The sequence below is a fragment of the Cladophialophora yegresii genome (assembly GCF_000585515.1).
Source record: "Cladophialophora yegresii CBS 114405 chromosome Unknown aczIN-supercont1.3, whole genome shotgun sequence".
Lineage (NCBI taxonomy): Eukaryota > Fungi > Ascomycota > Eurotiomycetes > Chaetothyriales > Herpotrichiellaceae > Cladophialophora > Cladophialophora yegresii.
Window position 1 is genome coordinate 2,690,267 of NW_006913047.1, and position 19,708 is coordinate 2,709,974.

A 19,708-nucleotide genomic window follows, 5' to 3' on the forward strand; every position below is an offset into this window, starting at 1 on the left:
TAGAGACAGCCTTGCAGACAGAATCAGGCAGATAGGGGGAACAAACATGGTGGCAGCTTGGAGGAGCTGCTTGAGCTCTTGTACTAGCCTGGATGTATTTCTCTCCCCCCGATGCCCGGAGCTGCGGATCGCCTGGAGATACTACCACGACGAAAAAGAACTACGTAGGTAGCAACTCGCGGAAAGCTTATCACGCTTGTCGGGTGAGTTTGCCTCGAAAGGCAGGTTAAGCTGGGGGAATGTTTCCAATGAGGGGCACGCGACAGGACGACTCCCCTCAGTAACCCCCCTCCGCGTCATGATAAGTGGTGAGCCGAGTCTGTCCTAGTACTCCGTATCTTGACAAGCTTTCGAAGCTCACGTCCACCGGAGCTTGTCACTCATACCAATGCATGGCCTGAGAAATAGGGCATGAGAAGCCCACCGGGCTATTTGACGGTCTCTTATGTTGGACCCTGATAAAAGATCGTGCCCGGGCGTCGGCGTCGAGACAGCGGAGATTGCCTTTTTACCATGGAAACGCCGCCAAGGTGTGCGAGGTCCGTCCCATTCCTGACTCTCCGCCTGACTACCCTGGCCTGTCCTTGACGTTCATTTCCCGACGCTGGCGAAGTTGCCCTGAACACCATGGCCGTAGAGCTTGTCGTTGTAACGACCGAGAGCTTACCATAAGGTCGATTTCGCTGAGGCTTTCTTTCTAATCCCTTGATGTATTGATGGAATTCGGCCTCTGGAGACGGACACGGTGGTAGAAACGAGATGGGTTGCTCTCATACATACAATCGAAAGGTGCGCCTGGTCAGCATGCTGCAGAACTTCATCGTCGGGCATGGATTGGACAAAGCTCCTTCTCATCGTTGGACGGACGAGACATCGACCGACTGTCACTGTTGGTTTGTCGGCCTGAAAGCAACAGTGGCTGCTCTGTTCAGACCAAATCGTCATCCTTGGGAATGTGGGCGTCGGCTTGAGGACGGAGTGATCTGGCTGACACCGAACTTAGGAGATTAGCTTCGGAAGCTTGCCGATCATGCGGCTGCCAGCTATGCCATGATGAGAGCTCCTTCGTGGGCTGGTGAAAGGCGGAATGGGGTCGGTCCTAGGCCATGAACACGACCTCGGGAGGAGAAGCATCATTGACTGGGTATGAGGCTGACTTGGGCGCGGTTGATCCCTTGCTTCACCCTGTCTTCGCCATTGCGATTGTCGAATCACCCGTCTGTGCCTTCTCATTCCCGTTTGCGCCATCGTTGCTTGATGAGGACTCCTTCGATTCGGCCGCTTTCCTCTTCTTGTGGTCTTGCTTGATCGCATCGAATTGCGCCTGCTCATGGTCCCGGATGCCACCTGGAAAGAACGTCGCTACCATGTTGAAGCCAACCTTCTCATACCTACGTTCGACTTCATAGAGTGTATCAATCACCTTCGGGCTGCCATATACGCCAACATAGTCGAGCGGCACACCCAGCGCCTCTGGTTCTCTGTTCCAGCCAGCAACGAACATGTTTTGCAGGATGCCGATGCCGCCCACGGCAATCAAGAACCAGGCATCATCGATCAGGGCTGAGCTTGTGATGAGGAGTAAAACCCACAAGACCCCGAGCAGTGCATAGATCAGACGTGATGACATAGTGATATGCGGCGCATCGACATTGGAAAAGCCGGTTGCGAGGTCCTCCAGATCCAGCCCACGTCCTTTGCTGTCGATGACGATTGCGTGCTGCGCGCCGTTTCCTCTTGTCAGAACAAAGATCTTCTCTTTGCCATCAAGATGGCGACACGCCCACTTCTCAACCCTCCACTGTGTCAGCGAGCCGGTAATAAAACAGAGGGCTATCGCAGCGGCCGTGATCAGCAACACGCCCCAGTCCCCGTAAAGCCCGCAAGGTATCGCGGCAATGCCTAGTTGGACAATGGAGACGCAGATGCCCGACCAGTAGAGGATGTCCTTCCCTGGCTTTCCAGCGATTTTCATGGAACTGGCTTCCCAGAAGCTGACAACTAAGCCCGCTTGGACGCGTTCGGCCACAGGCCTTCGGAGGTGAGGAGGTTTCTTCTTCTCGGCTTCGAGGTCGTACTGGTGAGCAGACTTGAGGACCTTTTTCGTCTCGACCTTGATCTCATCACTCATCCACCAGTGGTAGTCTCGCATGATTCGGCCTAACACCCAAGACCCATTGCCACGGACGAAGCCGTTCTTGCCGTTGATAAGAGAGCAACCCGTGTCAGCATCGGGCATCAACTTATGCTCTCCGATGGCTGAGTTGACTGCCGAAGTCGCATAAGAAACCCATCCTGACGAATGTGAGCATCACCGCAACAATGGCGCGACGACGGTTGTTGCCAGAGGCCCTAGAATTAGGGACGTACCGAAGGAAAACGCGACGGGAGTCAGTCTACCGCCGGCAAGCTGGGCCAATGCCTTAGCAACCACATCGCCGCCCAGGAGAAGAAGGATCGTGAATGCGTAATTGCTCGGGCTCTTCCATTCGTCGCGGAACCAAGTTGCAGGAATGCCGGCGTCAAACGGGCGGCCTGGTACGGGGCTCATCTTATCGGGCTGTTCTGTTGATTACCAACAGGGCTGAAACATATCTCGACAGACTTGTAAGGCGAGAAAGCCGACACAGAGGAGGCTGATTATATCTGAAAACAGCCCATATGTACAGTCCGCTGGGGAAGGAACGATAACACGCAATGCCCAGGCCGCCAAGTCAGGGCTGGGAGCGTCCAAGTTAGGCGCCCCCAAGCCAGCCCCTCGAGCCCATTTTGGCATAGGCTAGCGCTCACCCAACGCTGCTCTGTCCGGCAACATCCCTTGGCCCAATTCCAGCTTGATTTCACTCTCCTCTGGCGAGCACAGCTCTGTCTGCATTCATTGCTACAGCAGCTGCAGTTTCGGCCACACCGCATGCGGAAACCGAGAGGATGTGCAAAATTCTCCTACACTGGAAAGAACAGCGCTTCGTTCGAAGCTCTGAGCCAACGGGTAAGATGCATGTTTATTGCGTCTTGACCAAAGTTTGACAAGTTTGACAGTGCCTGACTGAAACTCGCTTGGGGCACAGCTCGGGCGAAGTCGTGTTCGGTGAAGCCGCGCCCTGCTTGCGCCAATGGTGAATAGTTCCGTTTCTGTTCCGGGCTTCAATCCAGATTCCTCAGGTCGAGGACGACTTATGTCCTCCTCCCTCCACATCCTGCCTCGAGCTGTGAATGTCATGTTGCGCGACGATCGACTTTTTGCGGCGTGTCCAGCATCTATTGGCTGGTGAAGGAGCAACACGCACATGTGTTTCAGCAATGTCAAGGAGGAAACTTCTTTTCAGATGGATTTGCGAACGACAATTGTTAAGTGGACGCCATCGAGTACGCCATCAACCTGTCCGGGACGCTGGCGTAAAAACGAGGTGTCACACAACGGTTATCACGGCTGACTCGCGACGCTGTTGCGAATGTTCTGATAAAGTCCAGCGGGCTTCATGTCGTGCATGTCGCGCATCAACCACATACGTTCGAGAGCTGGAGGACGGACAAGGATGGCGGTGTGGTTGCATGGAGCTGAAGCGTGTCCACATGCGATATTAACCAAATGCAGCTTGAGTTGTGTGTACTTCAGCAACGATGCAGGTATAGGCCGTGATTGCGAGGTCTTAAAGATTCGAACAAAGCCAAAGTCGATCGTGCCTCTCGTCAATCCTCTCCGCCTCTGAATATTGCAAGTAGACATCCGCTGCGACAGTCACCGCTTTGATATGGATCACTTCGTCCTGCCGGAGGGAGTGAAACCCTGGATCGAGATAGCCTACGAAGGCTAGGAGGATACATACTACGACAAAGACCGCAGAAGTCTCTTTGACTTCTACAAAACAAGAGGATGGACTCCGGAGGATGTGTAATTCCAGCCGAAAACCTCCGAAAACCTCTTTGGGGGAGTTGTCGAGGGCGAAGAGGAAAAGCCTCGCTCAGCAGCAGAGGGTTAACCCCTTCTTCCAGACCTGGCTCTTCTTTGGGCTGATCGTAGAGGTGTTCGCATCGAACGATATCGCGGCGACAATCCAAGAGTTTCTGGTTATCAGAAGAGTCCCCTTTCGCTCAGACATGCGGTGAAGGATGTTTTGGGTCCAAGGCATCTTCCTGTTCTCAAATGGGACTATGAATAACGTGGACTTGCCACCTACCGACACGAAAGATTCACCTACTGCGGAGAAGGGAAAACGCCACCCTACGTCGCCATTTTCTCATGTGTAAGCTGCTCGTTGATCCACTGTAGCTGTAAGACTTGCTGACTACTGGAATAGCTCGGCCGATGGCATGGGAAACCCCTTCCATAACTCGCTGTTATACTGCCAGTTCGAAAGGATCCAACAGCTGGTTGGCGAGCTTTGCTCTGAACACCTGTCCGAGAAAAAGCGCCATGCAAGCCCGGGGTTCTGGATGGACACATCTACTGTATAGTCGGCCTTGACAGTGAAAGCAAGAGATAGAAGAGCAAGAACATCACGTCAATGCGCGAGATCTACCACGACTGCGTTGCGGTATTGATCATTGAACCATGGCTTGCGGGAATACCTACCACAGCACCATTTGCCGACAAAGCCCACCTAATCTACTCTTCTGGATGGTCAAGAAGGCTTTGGACCCACCAGGAGGGTTTTCTAGGTAGGGACATCTACTATCAGTTCATGACAAGCCACTCAGCTTTGCCGAGGTGACTGAAGCAGCAAGGGAGTACGAGCGTAGGATGGCAGCGAACGGGTATCCTATCATGTTCCCCTCGCTGCGGCGAGCAAAGCAAGCTTCTATTACACTGGCATCAAGAACATCATTGAGAACATCCGAGAAGGCGCTTTCGAAGGACGACCGGTGGATCATCTACCGGCACCTTGCTGTGTAGCTTTGGCACCGGTCCACAACCAACGTCGACGACGAACTTCTTTGTGTGGCGTCTGGCATTGGCCTTGACGTTGGAGACAATATCAAGCACAAAGACTCCGAGGACAACCGGGAGCGCACGGCGGAGGTACTACGAATGCAAGCCTTTCTGGAAGAGCTCGCCCGCTTCCCTCAAGGGATCATCTTCAGCAATTGTCGCCGCCTCACTACACCGGGCTTCCGATGGGCCCGAGTCTTGCTTCTGGAACATCGGGCCTCCGGCCTGGGAGATATTGACGGTTCGACGGATTCCAAGGTTGAAGATTACAGCACTCTGCCCACGGACGACAAGCACGTTGAGCTTGAATCCGGGGGATTGAAGGTCAAGATCAACCTCACTAAGCACTTGACGAAAACTCTTGGACTCAACAAGCGGTTCGTGTCTATCGTCCTGAATGACAAGACTGTCAAGCTGCCCACCGTAGGCCTTCCGGTCGACTACCCAGGCTACACCATCAAGTTCCCCTAGGCTCGGCCTCACGATCGATATGGCCGAACGCAGGTTTGTTATCAAGTACTCTCCCATCCCAAATCCTATGCCGGCCGTCACAACAACACCACCGCTCCCCAAGGCACCTTCGTTCGGGAAGGTGCCCGACGTCAAAGGAAGTCGTAGCTTTGGCAAAGCATGGGAGCATGTCAACCAGCAAGCCGAGAAGGCTCAAGTGTCCGCCAACAACCTTGCTGAGACTGTGACATATCAGTATGTCGTCTACATCGCAGAACCCGACGTGAAGTTTGAACATGACCGGGCCTATGCAATCATTCTCTAGCGACCGTTCGGTGACTCGGCCAACCAGGAGTGTCCGCTATGATAGGCCTCAATTCATTCGGGCTTGGGCCGCGGACCTTTGTGCAGTCCCTCTGTTCGGCGATTGTGCGTCTCGTGGGCAGATACGATTCGTACAAAGTCACTGCTGGACTGGACGTTGTCGAAGTCGGGAAGCCAAAGGCGAACTGGGTGGTCACGTAGGTGGCCGGGTAGGTATCATCCATTGCTTGATGCCACTTCCTCTACTCGGCTCTGAAGGACTCGTACGTACCAGTAATAGCACATAATGCTTAGGGTTTCCCACCTTCTTGGGCTGCAGCGACAATGAGCAGGATGAGGAGGACGCTATCATGAGCGAGCATATAAATATATTGAGGATGATTCCCGCACAGACAAGCATTTGCTGTTGCACCGTGACCTGCGCCTTATGCTTGTCTGGGCAAATGACACCCGGCCACGCAGCTCCGTCCAAGATGCCTTCAAAGACGCTTCACTCTCGCTGGACCTCGCCGACGGGTCCGCCAATCCATCCCGATGCGATACACCTTATGCAGGTTACTTCCATGCTCACGGGCGGACTGTAGGCTCGTCGTTGGCTCGATTCTAATATTTGCATGACTGCGCTCCCTTACCGTTGGGTCGCAAGCCGGCTGCGACACGCAGTCATCAGCAATCGATTTCCGGCGCAGTCCTCCCCCCTTGCCCCCATCTGCCAGCTTGGTTTCTTGACGCATTGATGCTGATGATGAGGTTGGTGATGTGTTGTTTGTCTTGAACCTTCAGCCATGGATACCCGAGTCGACACGCTGTCGGGCCGCTTTGGCGGGCAATGGGCCTTTCTCTCCTCGCCGCCCACCGCTGGATCACGGTCTGTGCCACACTCGTCCAGCTATTTACGAAGCGACCGCAGCAATATCTCCCCGCTGCCCACGGCGCTGCACTTCCACCAGCTCAATGCTTCTCGTTCCAGCCTCCCGCGGCACGCCCACGCCGCGTCGGTCGGTGATCGCAGCTCAACTACCACGATACCCACTCACCCGGTCCTCGTTCGAGTCCACTCCGCCGATCCCATCTTGCAAGTTCGACCCACGAGACGGCCAGCGAGACCCCGTCGGAGGCCTGGAAACGGAAGCATGGATCTGCCTGCCGAGGAAGAGTTCAGCATACGAGGGATCTTGGCGGCCATCGCAGAGGACATCGAAGACGACGTCGATGCGATAGCGGAGATACTCGGGCGGAGTCGGCTGGTGCTGGCAGATCAACATGAGAGCCACATGCCTCCACAGGGCGAGATCAGAGCTATAAGCAGTTCCTTGCAAGCCGTGGCAGAGGCGAGCGCGAGCAATGAGAGGCTGGCCGCCGCCTCCGATGACGTTCTCATCCTACAAGAAGACGCCAGCCTCGTCGAAGGGAGCCATACCGGCTCTGCTGCGTATGGTCTGCTCGAGAGGCTACAGATCGTGCCGGCCTCGAGACGGATGAGGAGTGAAATTCCCAGAACGGCGGGCTCGAGACCCGCCACAGCGTCTGTCCGACACTATTCGGCACCTCCAACACTGCCTGTCGTGCCGGCGGCTGCTGAGGATATGGGCGTGTCTACAAATACTTCGCTGCCACAGTCTTCGCGACGGCTGCTCCAAAGTCACATGGAGGGGGACAAACTGCAAGACGCCCAGCCAAGGACAACAGATGCCGTGGTAGCGGAAACATACTTGTCCGCTGCAGCAAACGCAGTCACTGTATCTGATCCACCGGTCGTGTCTGAGGCTGGTCGACATTACCCCCTGTACAGCTACGACTACAGTGAGCTGTTTGAGGGACCGATAAATTCTCCTCCACCAGTCCGAATGACCTTGCGTGAAAGACTGCAGTCGTTTATCCCGCACATCGATCTGCCAAATCTTGTGTCATGGGTCCACGGACACGATACACAGGTTATCAGCGCGGAATCACAGCTTCGAGAGATTCTACACAGACAGCGACCCGTGAGGGGTCCGAGCAGCAACCAGGGAGAGACTGTGGAGAGTCCGGAGATGTACGAATGAGGCCCTCAGCTACAAGCAGGCGCAGGCATCTGCTCGACTTATTTACAGACAAGCCGACCAAGTGGTCTCGCAGCTGTAACGACATTAGGATACGCCCATGGGCTGTCTTAAGCTCGCGCGAGCTGGCATCACTGCGAGTTGAGTGCTACGGAAGATGACCGATTCTCGCCCAGCAGAATGGATGGCCGAGGCTATTATCAAGAACCAATCCATGTCTAGGCAGTTGCGGAACCTTAAAAGGCAGACGAGGCTGCATCGTGGGTGCAGTAAGAGTCAACCTCAAGCCCGGGACTGGGGGCCAGGTATCCTTGTGAGATCCGCGCCGTCAAGCACGGGTAGCGGATATCAGATATAGTTTCCGAGCATGGCTCATGCTCCGTCCTTGGCACCACGTCCCGATACACAGGGATGCCAATGACACGGGGAGGATCTGCTGCTCAAGACCCTTGAAGAAGAGCAAAGCAGTGTTCCCACCACTGGAGCCCCTGCTAAGCCCATCAGCGGATTTGCTGCTCTCGCATGGTGCCTTAATCCTCCCTCGAGTATAGCCAGCTGGCACCAAGTGGCTACGGAGGTTCACTGCAGGCTGAGAAGGTGACTTTGTCGAGCAACGCTAAGTTTCTGTGCTCTGGATGTGTCTCCTGCTCATCCCGGAAAATAGTGACATTTGAAGCTGTGTTCCGGTACGTGTTAACAGTACAGAACAATATCAGCATTTCTATCGTTGCCGTTTGAAAAGCTCGGACAGTTCTACATGTTTCGCCGCTCAACCACGGATCCCGAACCTAACAAGATCATACCAAACCAGTCGACATCACGACTTGATCTTGATCAAGACCGTCTTCGTCTCCAAGAAGTTGTTGAGAGAATGTCCAAACCCTTCTCGGCCCACACCACTGCTCTTGTACCCACCAAATGGCATGTCCCGTGCAGTCATGGGACTCGTGCAGTTGACAGCCACGGTACCTGCTTCCAGCGCCTTAGCGAACCGTAACGCTCGGTCGATGTTCTTGGTATACACGGAGGCATACAGGCCGAACTCGCTATCGTTTGCCTTTGCGATGACCTCGTCCTCGGTCTTGAACGTGTTGATGTTGACCACGGGTCCGAAGATCTCCTCCTTCATCACCACGGCCTCCTCGGGCGAGTGGAGGAAGACCGTCGGCGGCACGAAATACCCTTGCTCACTGGCCCCGGAGAGGCCGCTGACTTCCTTGGTCCCACCCATGGCGAGCGTGCTGCTGGCCTTCCCGGCCTCAATGTACCTCTGCACCGTGTTATACTGGACCTCGTCGGCCTGAGGGCCATGGGTGGTCTTCGCGTCCAGCGGATCCCCTGCGGCAACCTGGGCAAACTTCTCCTTGAACGCCTCGACAAACTTGTCGGCGATCGTGTCCTGGACGTAGATCCGGCTGTTGGCCATGCACACCTGCCCGCTGTTGAACTGGATGCTATGCTGCGTCTCCTGGACCGCGGCGTCGAGATCGCAGTCCTCAAACACAATGGCGGGAGATTTCCCGCCCAGCTCGAGCACCACGTGCTTGAGATTCGATTTGGCGGCCGCCGCCTGGATGAGCCGCCCCGTGCGACACGAGCCCGTGAAACTTAGGGCACGCACGTCCATGTGCGACGAAAGGATCGCGCCGGAAGTTTGCCCATGCCCCGAAATGATGTTGAGGACCCCCGCGGGAAACCCTACGCGCTCGACCAATGTGGCCACTTTGGCCGACGTGAGTGGGGCCTTCTCGCTGCTCTTCAGCACGACCGTGTTGCCCGCAGCCAGGGCGGGCGCGACTTTATTCGCGAAGAACACGAGCGGCACGTTCCAGGGGATGATGGCCGCGACGACGCCGTAGGGCTGCTTGAAGGTCATGTTCACAAACCCGGGCGTGTTGAGGCTGCTGGCGCCCTGGGCATCGTAGCCCGCTTCGGCGTAGTGTTCGAAGGTGCTGGCCGCGGCGTGGGCGTCAAAGTATGTCGAGACAGGCCGGCCCATCGAGAGGGCTTCGAGGCGGGACAGCTCGTCGCTGGCCTCATGAAGCAGGGCGGCCAACTTTTTGAGATACACGCCCCGGTCGCCCGGTGAAAGGGCCGACCACGCTGGGAAGGCGGCTTTGGCGGCCGCGACGGCGGAGTCGGTGTCGGATTCACTGGCTTCGAAGACTGTGGGGTCGATACTTTAGTATGCCATACCGTCAAATGCCATGCCATGCTACACGATACTGCCTGCAGAGTTCACTGTGCGGTACCATGCAGCCGTTTCTAGTTGAATGAGCAGGGAAGGATGTCCGCGCACTTACCATCCGCAACCACCTCCCTCGTCGCCGGCGACTTTATCTGAAATGTCTTGCCGTCCGAGGACTCGGTGAACTGGGGAAGCGTCAGTAGGTTGGCTTTGTCGCGGCTCGTCTCCGATTGCCTTGTTGAGACCGAGCGGCCAGACAGATAGGAAGCACGTTACCTTGCCATTGATGAAGAGCCGCGTCTCGGGCTTGTCTACTCCTGCTGAGCCCATCTTGGCGGGCCGAGCAATCGATACTGGGGATTTAGATTTGTCGAACTATGGATTGAGAAAGGGTCGACTGGTGAAACGAGCGTATCCTCGAACTCTCAACCGTACGGAAAGAGAACACCACAAGTCAAAAGCGTGGTAGAGTTTCTTCTAGTTCTTTAAAAGGTCTGCAGTAATTACTACAAGTGAGTTAAAGTACAAATCTAGATGCCGGCCGGAGCAAATCGACTTGTGGCACCGGCGTTAAAGTTGAGCACAGCAAGATCGATGGAGGGGCTGAGGAGGCGATCTCGGAATGCCCAAGCAAGTCAGTCGCACCCTGTGCGATATGGACGGGTGTCTCATGAATGCTGGCACTGTACGCGCTTACTTGGGCAGTATCGGATGAGGCACCCGACGTACCCGCGGGGCAGTTGTGTTTCCGACTACCACAGTACTCTCAGTACTCGTACGAAGGCCACGCAGTACGAGTACTACAGATCCACGGGGACACTCCGTACGGGGGTTATTCTCGACCGCAGCGTACGTGGGGCTTGCAGTTGTGTGTGCATGGGCGTCGTATCTGGGGGTCTGTCCCACATACAGCACGGGGACACACTGTTCACCACACGCATTAGGGTTGGTTGCTTTCCATTTGATTCACCTCGTCAGGTCCCTCGATCCCTTAATCCCCGGGATGAAAGTGAATAGATACATAGTAGACGTGGATAATGCGTATCGCGATGGGAATTACTGCTCGCTTCAAGTCAGTGAGGACATTGCTATCGTGCACCGCTGTCTCTCATTTATGGAGGCGTGCCTGGGCGGAGCGGGACGACTTCGCAAGGCGTAGTCGCGTTTACTGCCCTCTCAGATACCAAATATCTCCCGGTCCGCGATATACCATTTCATAGTTATCCAACAGTGATTTCAGTGACTACCGATACCATTCACTCCATTGGACGCCGCGCCGTTAACCCCGTTCTGCCCATTCTGCCGTTGTTTCTCAATCTGCCAGGGCAAAAGCTCCTTGGCAGGCTGGGCAGGCCCGATGTCACCGGACTCGGATCTCCTCTTCTGCCAGTCGACGATATCGCGTTCGTCGACAAAGTTGCCGTGTAAGCCCAACCTCAACTTGAAGGGGAGGTGAATCACAGCCACGGGTCCCTTCGCCACATTGAGGGCATCTAGAATGACGACGTCGTTCCGCAGTACGTCAAGGTGGTTCAGAAGAGCAACGATATAGCCTTCGCCTTCACCGCCGCCGTCTTTGGGGATAAAGCTCGGTTCCTGGAACGTCGCTGTGGGGCCTGCAAAGTAGACGTCCTCTTTCCTATCGTCCCAGCTGTAGTGGCCGATGCAGTTGAACAACCCGCCAGCCGGTGAACCGCATTTCGCAAAATCGTACGGCTTGGTCGGGTCGACCTTCGCCTGCCAGAAATGATTGTACTTCTTCGTTACCCATCGGTCGTCGATGCGCGAGAACTCGCCGTTCGTCATCCACGTCTCGGCGGGAGTGACTCTCGTATATGACTCAGCCTTGGGATCGAATATCCACCGCGTGGTCGGGCTTTGTAGCTGATTGCGTTTGGCAAGTGGTCCTTCCTTTTCTTCGAGCGGCGGGAAGAAGAAGAATACGTTCCCATCGGCAACTGTGAGGTCGAACACGATGTGGCCGTCAGAGTTCTCGTAGCAGCCGGCGATGTGGCCGTGGAAGGCTGGGAATATCGTCAGCTGAATTGAGTCTTGCGTAGGGAAGAGGAACTCACCATTGTCTGCCCGGAACCACCTGATATCCTCCGGCTTGCCGCCCCGTCTCGGCACGACGCCGTACCACTGGTCCTCATCAGGATCCCAGGCCCAATGATTCTTGCCGCTTTTCACCGAATCCATTCCCGTCCATTTGATTGGCGTCAATGGCAGAACCATGTAATTGTCACTGACACCACAGTCGTGGATCATCCCGCAGAATGGCGCCTTGTACCAGCATTCCTCGGTCTTCTTGCCATCCTTGTCGATCGTCCATACCACGACATCGTTACTCCCATCGTGGCCATCCCCGCCTGCCTCGTACGCAAAGCAAAGCATCTCACCCGTCTTGGGGTCGAACTTGGGATGTGCAGTAAATGTCGGCGTGAGGATCTGTCCTTCAAAATCATACCGTCCGATCGTCTCCAGCGTCACCGGGTCCATGATATATGGCGGACCATCCTCCTTACTCGCCAGCAACACGCCTCGCCAGAATGTAATGTTGGTGTTCGCTGCCGTCCTTACGACGCCTTTCACGGTCTCGTTATCTGTGAATGGGTTCCTGTACCGGCCGAATAGTGCCCGTTTGGCGGAGGTTTCGTGCTTATACCGATCGGTTTGCACGTATCGTTGCTTGAAATCCGCATGTCCATCTTTTATACGGATTGCTGTCACGCTGCCGTCGCCGTTGAAATGAATGTCATCTTCAAAGATGGGTGGAAAGCGGTGGTCCGGCTGAACACGGTAGAATGTGCCATTGATTTCGGGCGGGATTGTGCCGCTGTATTCAAGGTCGAAGACGTCGCCTTCAATGCGCGAGGGTTTGTTGAAGCCCTGGAAGACAGGCGTGTCAGGGAACTTGACGGGGAGTGGATTGCTCTTGACGCCTGATCTGTACGACTCCACGAGTTGAGGCGCAAGGTCGTAGATGTGCGCCATCGTGATTGTCTTCCCGAGCGTATGGAATGAAGTGTGTGAAGCGCCGCAATGAGCTTCTGGCTTGTCGACGTGTACTATGTGCGGACTAGGCACCTATGCATCTCATCTCTTCTCATCGAACATTATATCCACCGGATGACACTGCAATGCACCAGTAGCCGCAAAGCAGGTCAGACAACATTTTCCCAGCCCGGTCGCTTAAAGCGTCCATGCTCGTCATGTCAGCCTACCTCGCGTATTGGCGTGGAGTACGGAGGAAGCATCGAGACAAGACTGAAGTCGGTTGCTCCATGTTCCGAATGCCCGGCATGTGATGTTGCGAGAACTGCCGGCTAGAAATGTGCCAGCTGGTCTGGACTTTCAGGAATCCATTATCAGATTCGGGAATGGATGTTCAGGAACGCGTCTTTCTCCAACTCTTCCCTGCATGCTTGATTGATCTGAATCTGGGCTGTGGGGTACAGTAAGAGGATCCCATTGCTCTCTGTAGGATCACCGAAGTTGATGCTTGATTGGTCCCGCAGGCGGGAATCTAGGCTGCGGAGACATCCGGAGGATAAAGTGGTAATTGGTTCTAGAGGTCGGACTTACACAAGAGGGTCAAAAGAAGAAGATAGAGAAGGTGCATAGAGGATGGTACCTAGCGCCGCCACAGTCATGCGCCCTCATACCTATCTTGCTTTAGTGTTCTGCCGTAGCTCTCCCAGAACGACCCTGAGGTCCGCCGTACTCAATTTCCCTGAACAACCACATGAATCGTCCTCTCATCTACGGAGTAAAAGTTTGTAATTGTCGCCCATGCTTGACCTATGATCCTGACCACCATGAAATCGTCGTCACACGAAAGACCTCAATGCGACCAGCATGAGCTGGGCTCTCTGTAATCCGCGCGCTCGATCCGACCAGGTATCCGTACTGGCCAGGCTGTGGAAAGGTCGTCGATCGCGAGGAGGTCATCATCAACCCAAACTCAAGCAGCCTTGCCGCATTTACGGAGTTGCGACAACACAAGTTCTCTCACGGGACTCGGATGACTCCCGATGCCTATGCAATTGGTGAAAGAGCAGTCGAAAAGAGCTAGGATAAAACACGCTCGCAACTCATACTTTCTCTGTACAGACTCGTCTAACTCAAGCAACCGCTGTGCTATCCGCAATGACCCCGTTCTTCTCAACCACCTTCTCAGTCTCCCCCTTCTCCTTCTCTAGCTTCTCCAACTGATCTTTCGGCAACGCAATACTCAAGGGCGGCAAACTGGTACTGACATCCTCGCCATACTTCGGCGCCCTCAAGTCATCGTCTTTGACAAACTGCCCAGTCACAGGGTGTGGGTAGTGGAACGGAATGCACCGCGTATCCGGCCACAACATCTTCTGTTCAATCAATTCATCCGGCCCACTCGGATCCTCCGGGTACGTCTGCGTCGGCCAAGGGATATAATTCTTCTTGGTGTGTGCCCATCCGCGCTCGAAATCTGCATGCCAAAAGGGAAAGTACCGATATCGAAACGGTTTCCACACACCGTCTTCCTTGATGTATTCGTTCTCGTACAGGCCGCCTTCCCACCATTGAGCGTGGCCCCGAGGGTGTTCTTCCTGGATGGACTGATGCGTGCCAGCGGACATGAGGGCGCGGATTCTTGCCCAGGCACGAGTCCCAGACGGGTCGACGTCCACGATGTCTTGCATCATAGGGTGGTCGAGCAGAAAGCCGTACACGGGCCCATTGCGTCCTTTGACGAAGAAATTCTGGAATCGCCCAATGTACAGTCGACGGATTCCTTCTTTCCCACGGTACCGTGAGCCCAGAAACTCGACGTACGCGTCCGGGTGGTTGGAGAACATGTCAACGACCTGCGCGTCCCGTGAGCGTGCGTGCCACCATTTTGGAAGTGCGACCGACTGACCTCCTGGTACAGACACTTGTCGAGATAGTAGCCATATTTGAAATGGACTTTCCTGATCTCTGCCTCGTCTACAACCAACTGACTTAGCCCGCTGGATATCGACAGTGACTAGACCACGGTCTCACCTTCGACCTTCTGCAACTTAGTGTGCAGCCTCTTCACCTCCGCCTTCAACTCAGCGAGTTCGTCGCCCATCATTGCAGTCTATCTACTGTGACGTAGATGTCGAGGAAGGTAAGTGCGCAGGAAACCTCGTGAATACCCGCGACAGGCTCGCACAGACACTGACCATGCTGTATGTTGTCCCGGGCGTACCGTTGCACTTTTATCATATGCGCGCGTATCCTCGACATCCAGGTTCTCCGCACTGCTTTCCTGAGTTGCAGCGCGCGTTCTCCGAAAGAAGCGAATGCCCCATCTAAGAAGTTCGCAACCCAGATGACGGTCCGGGGGTCCCGCAGCGCTAGTTTGTGACCTACATCTGCAGGGTACGGCTGGAACTGTGGTAGAGTTTCGAGAAAAGGTACACTTATGAAGCTACAGTATGCCATGCCGTGTACGAGGAGGGTCGGCTGACTGGCCACCTTGCTGACCAAACCCGAGAGCTTAGAGGTTGGAGCTCGGCACTCGCACCAACTTGAGCTTGCTTGAGGTGATCTCCAAGCTTGACCCTTGCTTCCATGGTTTGTGGCAAGCCCCCGCGTTTTCGGAAAGACATCAAAACACCACACACCGACACGACACAGTACACCAAGGTTAGGAGGCATGTGTTCCACACAATACTTTCCACATCAGCTTCTCGACTTTACTGTCAAGCATGTATCCTCTCTGATCAAAGGGCCACCTCTGTCTGACTTCATCCCCTCTACTTACAATTGTCCATGGTCCACAGCACCCGGTTCTGACACTCAAATGTTGTCACGTAAACTTTCGGACGGAGTGGATTCACATCCCGTCCGTTTCGGCCCCGAAGCAGCATTCAGATTGCATGGTAGCACTTCGGCAGGTATGTACTGTGGCCTCATCCCTCGAGTGTCTGGGAACTGCCGAAGTGGTACAGAGTACAGCTGTGGCTGCATAGAGCCGACCTTGGGTGCGATGCGCCTGCTTGATTCAGGGGCATTGCTTTACCCCGCAACCCCACAGTGCCCGCTGCAAGCATAAATGTCAAAGAGGCAAGCGATCGTGGGGTAAGTCCGTACAAGTTTGGCTGTGTGCAGCCGTCCAGCCAGCGAACTCCTATAGCGAGAGCACACATTGTAGCCCGCGCCAGCGTGCTCTACTGGAACTTATCATGCTTCTCGACTGGTGCAGATAGACTATATCGGAGGTCACAACCTCTGTGACCGATTGGTGCGACCATCGCACAACCGGATGATGACCCGTTCTCCCTTTCGTCCTCACCCTCACCCACTTGTGCATGTGACTCAGTCGTCCACTCATACATCGCATCTATGGCGACTCCCCTTTTGGCTCTACGCACGAAGTACACGGCCCAATCAGAAACAAGCAAGGGAGGAAGTGAAAGGTTCAATATCGATATTGAGGTAGCCCGAAATATTCAACACGAGTCACTCCTGATCTGTATAGGTACCAAAAGAATGTACTCGTGCACTAGTTTGTTTTGTCCGTCAGGCACAGGAGTACTAGTACCCATCGCACCGACGGACAAGGGCAACTCAGGCCTCCCATGACAGTATATACAGTCTACTGGGATTGTCAGTAGAGAAATAACCAGAGTGGCAATCTATCTCTCAAAATCAAATATCGACGACCATTTCTTTCGAAAGAGTGGAAGCGGCGGTAAGGCCATCAACACGAACAACAGGTTGTGTCCCAAGAGGAACGGTGCAGATCGTCGCAAACCTCTCACTTCTCCACAAATTACATGTGCCTCCACTGCCATCACACCGTCCTCACATGCCACTTTCACCAATGCGTGGCGCACCACCTTTCCAGTCATGGCGCTCGTAGTATCGAAAAACCAAGTCATAGCCATCCAAATCGTGAACAATCCTATCGACGCGACGGTACCCTTTGATAGAATCCATTTTGGTGTTGCGACGAGCGGCTTGTCGCTCTAAGAACCTGATTTGTGCGAGCTCATCATGATCAGCACAAAGCTTCTCCTCGTAGCTTGATGTGGCCTCGAACAAAGTGACGGAGAAGCGGCCTGGCTTAAAGATGTCCACCACATTCTGGATGATATCGGTGGTCTCACGGCCCTTCTGGCCACAGGGCACATTCGTCTCGAAGGAAGCATAAGAGCAAATTGGTTCCGGCGTCACATGGACGGTGAAGTAGTGTGTCCCTCTTCCACCATCGGGTGCTGGGATGACGCCATTGGCCGAAAATCCGCAGGGAGTAAAGAGGTAGGCATCGACTCTTGCATCGGGGTATTTGTCCGCTGGGTAGACGTTGGAAAGGCCGCATGAGTCAGACACAACAGTGCCAAGAGCATGGCCTTCGGTGGTGAGTTCGGATGGGTAAGCCTCCTCCTTGATGGAAATATCGGTGTCGTCATCAGAAGCGTTGCTGAATACATCGACGTGATCATCTCTTCCTCTCTGGGATCCTCTCCACTGATCTTCTGCGACCGCACTCGCATGGTCGAGGTAGAATTGCTGGGCATTCTCCTCGTCCAAATCAGTCATGAGAATCTCCAGAGTTTCGTCCTCACCTTCGCAAACCTTTGATCCACGGTCGACCACAAAGGATGTTGGTAGATCCAGAATTTTCGTCTCTGTACCAGGGCTATCCATGCTTCTGGGACTTGCAGGCGGTGTCAACATCGTGTATGGTTCGGTCAAATAGAGGTACCAATGCTCGCCGTTCATCTTGCCGATCATGTAAGCACTTCCTCCAACGAAGAGTTTGTCCAGAGTCTGTACTTCATTCCGCCAGCTGCGGTGTGGTCCATGTTGGCGGTCAGGGAACAAGTAATTTTTCCGGCTGTAGAAAACGCGGTATGGCGCAGCTGCAACACTAATGCCGTTGGAAGGTGGTGCAGTGGCCTGGGCAAATCCTCCAAAGAGAACCGCGATCTCGAGGATGCGTGGAAGACCACATAGCAGAGTGGTTGTGCCGCATGTCTTCAAGATGAGCTTATGGGGAAAGACGAACATGCTCGACTCGGAGAGGAGATAAGCATCAACATCTTCGGACTCGATGATGGACAAGACTTTGCAATTGACCAGATCAAGCATTGTCTTCCACACCTCGGCGGGCACGGCCTTGAGTCCCATTGGCTCGGAGCAGCCCTGGAGGGCATCGGGTGAGGGACTGAACCATACTTCTAAAAGTTTCTCCGGGCCTAAACAGCGTTAGATACAAGCCGACTGTACGGATGGAAGGACTGCTTACCTTCGAATGCATTGCTAGAATCGAGATCTAGTGCAACTTCATGATTGATAGTCAACGATGGCGTATGACTAAAACTCGATGGCGAAGTTGTATAATTCTTGGGGATCCCAATGTTTACCATATCCTTGTCGAGAGCGTGGACGAAGTCCTTGTTTGGAGAAAGTCGAGGTGGTTTGACAGAAGGTGAAGGACCACTGATCTGACGAGTCAGTGAAGCACTATCTGCCACTCAGACGAACAATGCGGTGTCCGCCTGAGAAGAGAAGGCCCACTATGCGGTGGGAGGATAGGAGGCTGGCTTTTGCCAGCAGCAGTGTCCTAGTGATGTGGAATTCCCTTCTGAGGGTCGTTATGGAGGCCTGGTAGAGGAGAGGAGGAAGAAGATTTCCTGCACGAACGGAATTGTGGGCAGTATTTTTAAAACTTTTCCAGTCGACTTTCGATACCCGTCAGGATATCGATGGAAGTATTGTGCTTGTTCAGGGATAGCCTTCCTGGAAGAGAGTCTGATGTGAAGTCGATGTACTTTGGTTCTCGCAAGTAGCTGGTGTTATCGAGGCCTTGGTTGAGGTTAGCGGCGACGTTGTGATTCTAGAGGGAAACATACTTTGCTGGCTTTGATAGAAATCGTAGTAGATCTTTGCGGCTCATAGAGATGCTACTAGAGTTCACTGGAGAGAAGGGCGGCTGCCACAGTCTTCAACGCGGTCGAGTCGTGGACTCGTGAATTTCGCCAGAACTGCGATGACTGTCGTGGTGAAGTTTGTGGGTTGGCCGAAAAATGCCTCAGCAAAATTTCGAACTCCAAGGCCACTCAATTGCAAGTAAGTGAACAGGCTTGAGTGGAGGTGGACCTGAAAGGTGAGACGAGAGCAGCGACGGATAAATAACTTCGTGCACTTATAAGGAGATCGAACTAGAAAGTGCGCGGTCGAGGTTTTGAAGGCAAATTTGTGTGGCTTCACTGTTGATGCTGCACCAGAAAGAGCAGCTGGCATTTTTGTGTGACGCCGTTGGGACGTGGGCACTCAGTGGCACTGGAACACCGCCTGTTCGAATTTTTGGGCGCGGGACTGAAAAAGTACCCAGTCAGATGCCTGCAAACACCCCCGACTCGCGCCGATGACATGCATTCCGACGATATTGCGGGCCCTTCTAGAGAAGACTCGACTAGCGCGGACAGGGCTACGCTGCGTCATCCTTCAATTGAATCCTGAGGAACCGACGTGATATCTACTACGTACACGAGATAAGTGTACACCTCGACATGGCGACATGGTGAGTGAAGGTCAACAGCATCGTTAGCCTTGTCCCATCAGTCGACTGTCCGTCTGTGTATACTGCCAGGCAGACCACAGATGCCATTTCCTGAAAAAGTCCCAACTGCGAGGAGCACGTGCTCTTTCTTCTTGGCCATCTCAACTGCACATGCTCTGGAGGGACCCCTCCACGCACATAGGCAGGAGGGTGATATTCGACAGAACGAATACCACAAGGCTCGTCGAAGCCCA

The 19,708-nt window shown here is 54.3% G+C and overlaps 7 protein-coding genes across 7 annotated transcripts; 2 read left to right on the plus strand and 5 right to left on the minus strand.

The window, feature by feature from the left end:
- Nucleotides 1-1,180: 1,180 nt before the first annotated feature.
- A1O7_04714 (uncharacterized protein) lies at nt 1,181-2,551 on the minus strand (the record flags this gene model as incomplete). Its single annotated transcript, XM_007758724.1, has 2 exons — nt 1,181-2,295; nt 2,371-2,551. The coding sequence occupies 2 exons, from the start codon at nt 2,549-2,551 to the stop codon at nt 1,181-1,183; spliced, it is 1,296 nt and encodes a 431-aa protein (XP_007756914.1).
- A 2,001-nt stretch (nt 2,552-4,552) lies between these two features.
- Nucleotides 4,553-5,401, plus strand: A1O7_04715 (uncharacterized protein; the record flags this gene model as incomplete). Its single annotated transcript, XM_007758725.1, has 3 exons — nt 4,553-4,659; nt 4,749-4,863; nt 4,895-5,401. The coding sequence occupies 3 exons, from the start codon at nt 4,553-4,555 to the stop codon at nt 5,399-5,401; spliced, it is 729 nt and encodes a 242-aa protein (XP_007756915.1).
- Nucleotides 5,402-6,489: 1,088 nt separating this feature from the next.
- On the plus strand, nt 6,490-7,749 carry A1O7_04716 (uncharacterized protein; the record flags this gene model as incomplete). The annotated part of the gene is made up of 1 exon (XM_007758726.1): nt 6,490-7,749. The coding sequence occupies one exon, from the start codon at nt 6,490-6,492 to the stop codon at nt 7,747-7,749; it is 1,260 nt and encodes a 419-aa protein (XP_007756916.1).
- An 814-nt stretch (nt 7,750-8,563) lies between these two features.
- Nucleotides 8,564-10,264, minus strand: A1O7_04717 (uncharacterized protein; the record flags this gene model as incomplete). Its single annotated transcript, XM_007758727.1, has 3 exons — nt 8,564-9,912; nt 10,050-10,119; nt 10,211-10,264. The coding sequence occupies 3 exons, from the start codon at nt 10,262-10,264 to the stop codon at nt 8,564-8,566; spliced, it is 1,473 nt and encodes a 490-aa protein (XP_007756917.1).
- A 906-nt stretch (nt 10,265-11,170) lies between these two features.
- On the minus strand, nt 11,171-12,928 carry A1O7_04718 (uncharacterized protein; the record flags this gene model as incomplete). The annotated part of the gene is made up of 2 exons (XM_007758728.1): nt 11,171-11,958; nt 12,010-12,928. The coding sequence occupies 2 exons, from the start codon at nt 12,926-12,928 to the stop codon at nt 11,171-11,173; spliced, it is 1,707 nt and encodes a 568-aa protein (XP_007756918.1).
- A 1,130-nt stretch (nt 12,929-14,058) lies between these two features.
- On the minus strand, nt 14,059-15,029 carry A1O7_04719 (uncharacterized protein; the record flags this gene model as incomplete). Its single annotated transcript, XM_007758729.1, has 3 exons — nt 14,059-14,781; nt 14,835-14,902; nt 14,960-15,029. 3 exons carry the CDS (start codon nt 15,027-15,029, stop codon nt 14,059-14,061), a joined length of 861 nt encoding a protein of 286 aa, XP_007756919.1.
- Nucleotides 15,030-16,750: 1,721 nt separating this feature from the next.
- A1O7_04720 (adenosylmethionine decarboxylase) lies at nt 16,751-18,318 on the minus strand (the record flags this gene model as incomplete). Its single annotated transcript, XM_007758730.1, has 2 exons — nt 16,751-18,147; nt 18,198-18,318. 2 exons carry the CDS (start codon nt 18,316-18,318, stop codon nt 16,751-16,753), a joined length of 1,518 nt encoding a protein of 505 aa, XP_007756920.1.
- Between the last annotated feature and the right edge of the window lie 1,390 nt (nt 18,319-19,708).